Source organism: Oryctolagus cuniculus, chromosome 1 (assembly GCF_964237555.1).
Source record: "Oryctolagus cuniculus chromosome 1, mOryCun1.1, whole genome shotgun sequence".
Taxonomy (NCBI): Eukaryota; Metazoa; Chordata; class Mammalia; order Lagomorpha; family Leporidae; genus Oryctolagus; species Oryctolagus cuniculus.
Window position 1 is genome coordinate 169,711,970 of NC_091432.1, and position 8,848 is coordinate 169,720,817.

The 8,848-nt window shown below is 43.3% G+C and overlaps 1 protein-coding gene across 4 annotated transcripts in view; it reads left to right on the plus strand.

Moving 5' to 3' along the window:
• KDM4C (lysine demethylase 4C) overlaps nt 1–8,848 on the plus strand; it is a 350,839-nt gene that overhangs the window by 273,660 nt on the left and 68,331 nt on the right. For 2 of the 4 annotated variants that reach the window (XM_051858176.2, XM_070051918.1), the window contains 2 exons: nt 2,343–2,528; nt 4,389–4,541. In XM_051858176.2, coding sequence (XP_051714136.1) covers nt 2,343–2,528; nt 4,389–4,541 — 339 coding nt within the window. The remainder of the gene's footprint in view (nt 1–2,342; nt 2,529–4,388; nt 4,542–8,848) is intronic. The other 2 variants (XM_051858178.2, XM_070051925.1) reach the window with 1 other exon arrangement.

The window sequence follows — 8,848 nt, forward strand, 5'->3', positions numbered from 1 at the left end:
CTGGACTCCCATGGGGTGCAGGGCCCAACCACTTGGGCCATCCTCCACTGCACTCCCAAGCCATAGCAGAGAGCTGGCCTGGAAGAGGGGCAACCAGGACAGAATCCGGTGCCCCGACCGGGACTAGAACCCAGTGTGCCAGCGCCGCAAGGTGGAGGATTAGCCCATTGAGCCACAGTGCCGGCGTGAACTTTATTTAATCACTAACCCTCTGTATTGTGTATTATTATTATGTAATTAGACTCTTAAAAGTATGTCTGGGGGCTGGTGCTATGGTATAATGGGTAAAACTGCTGCCTGCAGTGCTGGCATCCCATATGGGCTCCAGTTCAAGTCCCGGCTGCTCCACTTCTGATCCAGCTCTCTGCTATGTCCTGGGAAAGCAGTGGAAGATAGTCTAAGACCCTGGGCCCCTGCAGCCACGTGGGAGACCCAGAAGAAGCCTCTGGCTCCTGCCTTCAGATCAGCGCAGCTCGGCCATTGTGGCCATCTGGGGAGTGAACCAGTAGATGGAGGAACTCTCTCTGCCTCTGCCTCTCTGTAACTCTGACTTTCAAATAAATAAATAAATCTTTGGGGAAAAAAAATGTGTCTGATTATGTCTTGGACTCTTGATGAGAGATTTTGCTGTTAAATCTACCATCACATTTTGGAACTGACAAGAATTATCAAGAATGTATGAAACAGATACTAAGGATTTCCAGAGGTAATAAGTAGCCTAATAAGTAATTGTTTTATGTAGATTTGAAGGGTCTTGTTTTAGTTCTGTGGTTTTCTGCGTGTGTATGTCTGTAATTTCTTTTCAGCTAAGACACATCCTTAACCTCCGGTTAAAGTTGATAAATTGTACATTAAATCTGGGTGTATAGGGAAATCATATAGGTGCCTGAGGTTTAGGGTTCTTATAGGGACTAGCAAGAAATAAGAACGTTCGAGTGGACTACGAAGCTTTGTACTTCTGTCTCATGCTGTTCCTTTTGGTTGTTTTTGCAGAGTGACTTTGAGATAAAGAAAATTCATTAAAGGATATTCAGTGTTGGGGCAGTGATGTGGGATGACAGCTGCATGCAGATTGTTCTGGCAGTGTTGGGGGAGATGAAGTGGAATGAAATAAAAGATGTAGAGACCAGTTAGGAGGCCATTACTGTGCTGGGCAATACACCATGGAAAGAGGCAGTTGGCAGTTATCATAGATTGGTAGGAGAAATCTGAGCAAGATTAAGGCACAGAGAATCTGTAAGAATGAGTTGCTGATTGGATGTGGATGCGAAGAAGAGGTAGAAGTTAAGTGTACATTGATTCTTACTGGGCTGTATTGAAATATTAGAGTCTCCAGAAGGCATTAATTTAAATAACCTCACTGTCCCAAGAAGGAAGCTAGGTTATACCTATACCAAAGCAATTGCATCAATATTTGATCAGCTGGCAGACCCTTTTTAATTCCAGGAATATGAATTTGAGTTTTCTGATCATTGCATTTCTTCTCATTTCCACATCTTTGCCTAAGATGTTCCATAGCCATTTCTTCCCCAATTCTCAAGTACTAGTATACAAATCTTATGTGTAGTGAAGCTGTTTGATTTTCCCTATCTCTTGTAACAAATGTACTGATAATGTTTAGGGATAATTGTATGCAATTTAATTTTCAGATTGTGGTAATCATTATTGCTGCTTTTGTTTTCATTTTCTCTTCCCCAGGCATCATCAGCTATAAATGTTTGATGAAATTATGCCCTTTAGGGTGATTTTCCATTTTCTCACTTTGGGAGGCATATTTTTCTGTCAGTCATGAAGGGTTGAGATTTGGATTATTAAGCACTTGAGCCCTAGCTTCCACATTGGACCATTTAACACTTTGCATTTCCTTGTAAATGGAAAAGTTAGGCCATCTGTATGCTGTTTGGGTGTTTCTGACAATCTCATCCAGCCTAGGAGTGTGTGTGCTTGTCTTCCAAACCCGTATTCCATTTCTTGCTGTACTGAGAGGCACACCATGCAGGAGGTAAAACAGAAGTGGCTTTAGCATTCAGGGTGATTTATAAGTGTGCCTTTGGGGCCTTTCTGAGCTCTGTGCTGGGAGGACCATGTTTGAAAGAGTTTGGCTTTCTTAACCACTAGAAGTACTTAAGCATATGTCTGGAGTGGGTGACTGTAAAAGTGTGTTTCCTTTAAAGCAAGCAGAGTAGATTGCAACAGATGCTCTCCCTCTTCTGGCCCCTAGAGAGTCAGGACTTGTTGCTGTATTCGGTCTTCCCTCTCTAATAGCTATTCTTCTCTGAATTGCGGAAAGTGGTTGAGTTGCAGAGTGTGAGTTGACGCTTTTCTCTGTTTTATCTTTCTAGAAGTGTATCTTCTGCAGACACCGGGTTAAGAAGGTTTCTGGAGCCTGCATCCAATGTTCCTATGGCCGCTGCCCAGCATCCTTCCATGTCACATGTGCCCATGCTGCTGGGGTACTTATGGAGCCTGATGATTGGCCTTATGTGGTGAACATCACATGTTTTAGACATAAGGTCAACCCAAATGTGGTAAGGTCTGCTTTTCTTCCAAGATTTCAAGTCTGTATCTAGATTTTTTCCTATAGACCTACCAGGCCTGATATACTTTGCTGTGTAGTATTACTCATTGGTGACATGTCCAGACTGTGGTTGCGTGAGGGTAGTGATTGTACATTATTATTTATGTTATTTGTCCAGAACCTGTCAGTGCCTGGTACAGACTGTACACAGTAAATATTTATCCAGCTGAATAAGTGAATGAGCAGATGAATGAATGAAACTCTTTGTTCCAACAAGGCTGCTAAGTATGATTGAAGTGATCAAATAGTCTATTAAGGGTAAAGGGGACACTGTATCTGGATGGGAAGTGATGTGAAAAATACTACCTGAGATGATGCTGTGATGAGACCATGTGTCTGTGCAGTGTGCCCTTAGGGTTTTATTTCATCTCTTCTAGAAGAAACAGAGCACCCATTCAGTAAAGGAACAGAGAGCATAGGCAGGGGCTTTGGGGGCCTTGCTGCCTGATAGAGGAAGTGAGAAGCTGCATGGAGGCTCTTGATGGAGTGAGGACAGACTCATAAAAACATAGAGACACAGATAAGAACTGTAGAGTACAATTTTTATTTTATTTTTCATCTTTTCCATCTCAGGTCTGAACTTATTTTTAAAAAAAGAGTATTTGCAACCAAATGAACAGAGGAAAGATTTTATTCACCAAGGACAGGTACTTGTCCTGTCTTTGGTGAGTGAAAACTTCACTCTGTTTTAAATGCTTAGAAAAAATTTGAGAGGGTAGAGACGGTTGATAGGCCTTTGTTAGCTTTCCAATTCACCATTGTTTGTTATTTTTTTGACAGGCAGAGTTAGACAGAGAGAGAGAGAAAGGTCTTCCTTTTGTTGGTTCACCCCCAAATGACCGCCACAGCTGGCGCGCTGTGCCGATCCAAAGCCAGGAGCTAGGTGCTTCCTCCTGGTCTCCCATGCAGGTGCAGGGGCCCAAGCGCTTGGGCCATCCTCCACTGCACTCCTGGGCCACAGCAGAGAGCTGGACTGGAAGAGGAGCAACCGGGACTAGAACCCAGGGTGCCGGCGCCACAGGTGGAGGATTAGCCAAGTGAGCTGCGGTGCTGGCCTCCAATTGACCATTGTTGTTTTTGACTACTAAGAGGAGATAAAGCATTTTATAGCTTCCCACCTTTGCTAACTTGCTCCTCTTTGTTATCCCGGGCAGACATGACCACAGGCAGTTTGCAGCCTAACATGCTTGTTCTGTGTCTCTCACAACATCTCCTAAGCAATCTAATAAGTTGTCAGTATTGGCTTGTAGAGCAATGATCCAGAAACAACAAATTTCTCAGCCCTTTGTAATGATCCCAGCGATTTCCATTGGTGTTTTGAAAAATATTTTACGTTTGTGGATTGTGACTCTATGCAGATGTGTATGAATGCTCAAATGAACAAAATGATGTCACCAGCTGTTATATCTATTTTAAAGTTATCTTCCGTATCTTTGCATTGTCTCAGGTCTCATGTTGCACATTCACCTGTGCCCTTTCCTTCATTTCTTGAGTTGATGTGCTCTTGCTAAGAATAGTATTATGTATTCAGCAGAAAATCTATTGTAGCAAATAAAATGCAGTATAACAAATTAACTTACTGTGGTGCTTTGCCATTTACAGTGTGTAGTCAATAGCGCTGCCTCCTTAGATTGGCCATGTGAATGCCCTTTGAGATGTGAAAAGGTCATGACCCTTGGCATTGGAGTAGTTGGTCTTCTCACTTAGATTCTGCTAGTGACAGATGTGCCACCTTGTACACATTCTTATCTCTGAGTTTAGCTTCCTCATCTATAAAAAATGGGATCCCACTTCACTGTTTTGTTTTCAGTTTACAGCACAGAGTAAGCACTCAACACATGAAAGCTGCGTTACTACTACTACTACTACTACTACTACTACTACTACTACTACTTCTGCTGCTGCTAGTGCTGCAATCTTAGGTGAACTGGGCCACGTGAGCAGTGTTTTTCCTGTTTCCAGGGTAAGAAACTTAAGTTCAGAGAGGTTCAATTCTCTACCCAAATAGGTGCAGTTAATTAGCTGCAGGTGCTGGAATATAAATACCGTTTTAGTCCATATGCTATTATTTGTTGAATTCCAAACTCCAAACCTCAGATGTGCTGGAAGTGTTCATCTAAAGCTTTGCTGGGATCATACCTTCCCTTTTTAATATTCCAAAGCTCTGTGCTTTCCGATGATTACAGTGAAGTTGTTATTAAAAAGATCCAGGTGTTTAATCAGGACCTCATTCCTCTTAACTCAGGTGTGTGGTTCAGGTATAGGTTATTAATGTGTTTCATAAACAATAATGAGAGAAAATATTTGACTTAGAGGTGATTTAGAAACTGCTGTCCCATATAGATCTACTTTAAGCTTGGTATACTTTGTAAAGTTTGAGGGGTACATCATATAATTTGAAACATTACAGGGGCAGCTTTCCTCCTGAGATAAAAATTTGACTGTTAGGAAATTGCCTAAGGTGATGAGGAAGCACTGTTGTGATTAAGCAATTTGACTTTTGAGAAATTAAGTCCAGGTTTGGACAGGCCAAAGAACAACTTAGGAATCTTGTGTAAGTTCTCTTTTTTCACAGCAATGGGTGAAAATATACACAGGAGCATAACTACTTATCCTGTGGTGGCTGACTGGACTGCAGTGAGGTATCCATACCCAGCCTCGGACCCTTAACCCCACTCTTCCCTCTGCCCCAACTTCTTATATGAACATACAGAGAAAAGTGGCAAGCCATTTCATAACAGGGTCATAGGCAGCTAGCCAAACAGGTGGACCTGTGGATTACCACGACAGCGGTTGCCACAGAGGCACAGAGATCTGGGAGCATGGAGATAAAGGGGCAAGGGCATAAAGCATGGAAACTTAGGAAATACCATCTTCCCAAGTTTATTTCTGCAACACTCCACCTCTTCTAGTTTCCTGGTCTCACAATTCTTTTTTTATTTTATTTTTATTTTTTTATTTTTATTTATTTATTTATTTATTTATTTTTGACAGGCAGAGTGGACAGTGAGAGAGACAGAGAAAAAGGTCTTCCTTTGCCGTTGGTTCACCCTCCAATGGCCGCCGCGGCTGGCGCGCTGCGGCCGGCGCACCGCGCTGATCCGATGGCAGGAACCAGGAGCCAGGTGCTTTTCCTGGTCTCCCATGGGGTGCAGGGCCCAAGCACCTGGGCCATCCTCCACTGCACTCCCTGGCCACAGCAGAGAGCTGGCCTGGAAGAGGGGCAACTGGGACAGAATCCGGCGCCCCGACCGGGACTAGAACCTGGTGTGCCGGCGCCGCTAGGTGGAGGATTAGCCTAGTGAGCCGCGGCGCCAGCCTCACAATTCTTTATGTACATTGTCTTCAGTCAAGGGCCCTATGTAAGGAGCACACATGGAATGTGGAACCAATGACCACAACAGCAATGCAAGCTATAGCAACAAATGACAAGTGAACATGCAATACAGTAACAATCAGGATTGTACCATCAGCTTGTAAGGGACATCCACACATCTCATAGGGAACCTCCAGTCAGTTGTTCAATGTGCAGTGTTTTTCACATTAAAGCAGCAAGGCCTTGGGTAAAATTTAATGAATGTCATGAAAAATACACAACATTCAGTCTTTAGCATGGCACACATACCAACTTCAGCTGCTGTAAAGAGTATCTAATGCCATGCAGTCTTGCAAAACGATCTTTTTCCTTGTTTTTTAATTTGTTTGTTTGTTTATTTGGAGCGAGGAAAGATTTGTCAGAAATCTCCTTCCCCAGAAGCCTTAGGGGGGCTCTAAGGGAGGAAGACCCCAGACACTGATTGAAGTGGAGTCTTTTAATCACAATTCAGGGAATAATAATCAGAGACATCCCATCAGAAGCCTGGAGTTATAATCCTGTCTAGCCTGCTCATGATAAAACAAAACAAAAAAAAACATCAGAAGGGTGGGATAGGTAACTGCTTTCTTTTCTCATGATCTGGAGTACTGCCTGAAGTTTGATGCCTTCTACTTGTTTAGTCCTGGATAACACAAAGCTTGTAATACAGTTACAGGCATATATTGAAGACTGGAGGACAGAATAGTCTTAAATAGGTCTGCAGAGAAACTTCTATAATTTACCCAGTAAGAAAATGTGGACTCTGAGAGCAGCCAGGGTGCCCATGTTTCTCAGTGTAGCAAAAAGCTTAAATGTGAGATCAGAAAATATGGCCCTGCAGGAAGTCTGGTTGTTGGTTAGAAGTTAACAAACAAAAAAAGGCAGTGGTTAAAACCCTGTTATGACAATGATGAGTTCTTGCACATGTCTTTTTCAAAATGGTGACTAAGGAGGTAGGGAGAATGAGACACATGGCAACCTTTTTTTAGGGAGGGCTGCCTGAGACCAGTTGTTGGACCTTGACTGCTGAACCAATGCAATACCCTCATTCCCCCCTACCCCAACACACATACACATACACACACACACACACACACACTTCCTGACAATTGAGATGAAACAGAGGGGGGTAGATCAATCAAGCCAAAGCCGGGAGAGAGATTGAGGGAGAGTAAGTTGGCCTAGGCCTCTTTTTAGATACTCTTCCAGCCAAGAGACTTTGGCTGGAAGAGAGATTTTGTCTTAACTCAAGACAGAATTTAGATGTGAGACAGAGTAGCAACACAGCAGGAACACAGTAGGAACACAGCAGGTATGGGCACCACTGCCTCATTAATGAGGTGGAGATCCTGTACCAATCTCCATTCTCCGTTTGGCTTTTGAATTGGAATGTTGGCAGGGACTATTGCATGGCTTTAAATGTTCCTGGACTTTGAGATTGTCTATTATGGCTTAATGCTTTCCAAGTCTAAGGCTTTAGTGGATATCATCTCTGATAAAGAAAGGAGGACAGGTCTTTAAGATGAAGCTAGACAGGCTGAGCAGTTATAGCCTGACCAACTTTTCTCTGGACACTCCAAACTTCTGGATTGATGCCTATCTCTGTTAGATGGAGGCAGAAAGTCTCTCCTGGTCCTATAAGAACCGTGGGCCAGGTTATCTCTACCTAGAAAAGGTGCTGGGCTCTCTGGTGTGATCAAAAAGGAGTGAGTAAATATTAGATCATTCCAGACACAGCTCAAAGATTGGGTGAAGTATCTAACTTGGGGTCTCCTGAGACACCCTTTATGATTACCATCTAAGAGAGGGGTCCAAAGCTAGAGCAAAGGACAGACAAAGTTGCTCCAATATCCAAAGGAAATTTATAGAAATTTATAAGAACCACACAGGGCTCCTGGGTTCTGATCTGACGTGTCACCAGAGCCTGTAAGGAGAGATCTGGTATCCTTCATTTCCATGCAGGAGTTCTATCGAAATGCCTAACTCAGAGTTCTTGGATGTTAGAAAAAGAGTTGCAGATTGGCACCTCCTCACCCAGGGCACCAGAATGTTAGGAAAAGAGTCACAGAATAGAGAGGAGGTAGTGTATAAATTTACAGCTAGACCGAATTATTTAGAGAAAATAAATCCATAGAGGTGGGTGACCAGCTGCTTGCATGTACAGGATGGAGCATGTGGCAGAAGGGCTGGTGGTGGAGGTAGGGGACAGCAGGTGTAGGGGAATTCAGGAACTGGGCGAGGCCTTGGGAACCTGGAAAGAATGCAGGGTGGGGTATGAAGGCAATAGGGTGTGAGACCCAGTTGAGTTTCAAGAGCAAGGAATACATTCCAAAGTTTATCTCTTTTGGGCAAGGGGGGAGAATGGCTGAGCCGTTTGTCCTAGTTCCATCATTGATCTTTGGGGAAAACAACCTTTCTTACTTGATACAGTTCCTCATTCAAGAGACCCAAGGCCTTGTTACTTGTATTAAAGGCCAGGGTTTATGCAGTTTCAATGCAATAACCTCCGCTCGTGTGACCATAGTAGCTACATGTTGGGAGAGTAGGACAACTGGATAATACCACCATGCTGTGTGTTTTACTCAGTGCTGAGCCTTGAAGGTATCTGAGTTGAAAGGCAAGTTGGGAAGTATGGGGACCCACTTCCCAGGTAAATAGGGCCATCTCCACAAATAGCATTCTACCCAGATATTAGGCCAACCATAAGATCCATCCACAAGTACATAAGGCACCTGAAAACACAGGATGAGCTTTAACTTTAACATTAGGATCTTGCTTTCCCCATTTGGTATCTTTAGATGTGTACTATGTAGTCTTACACAAAGATGCAGGTGTCCATCCCATTTGGAACCCATTCCTTGTTTGTTCTGTGCATTTTGGCACACTTGAGAGGAATTCTATTTCCTTTTCAGAAA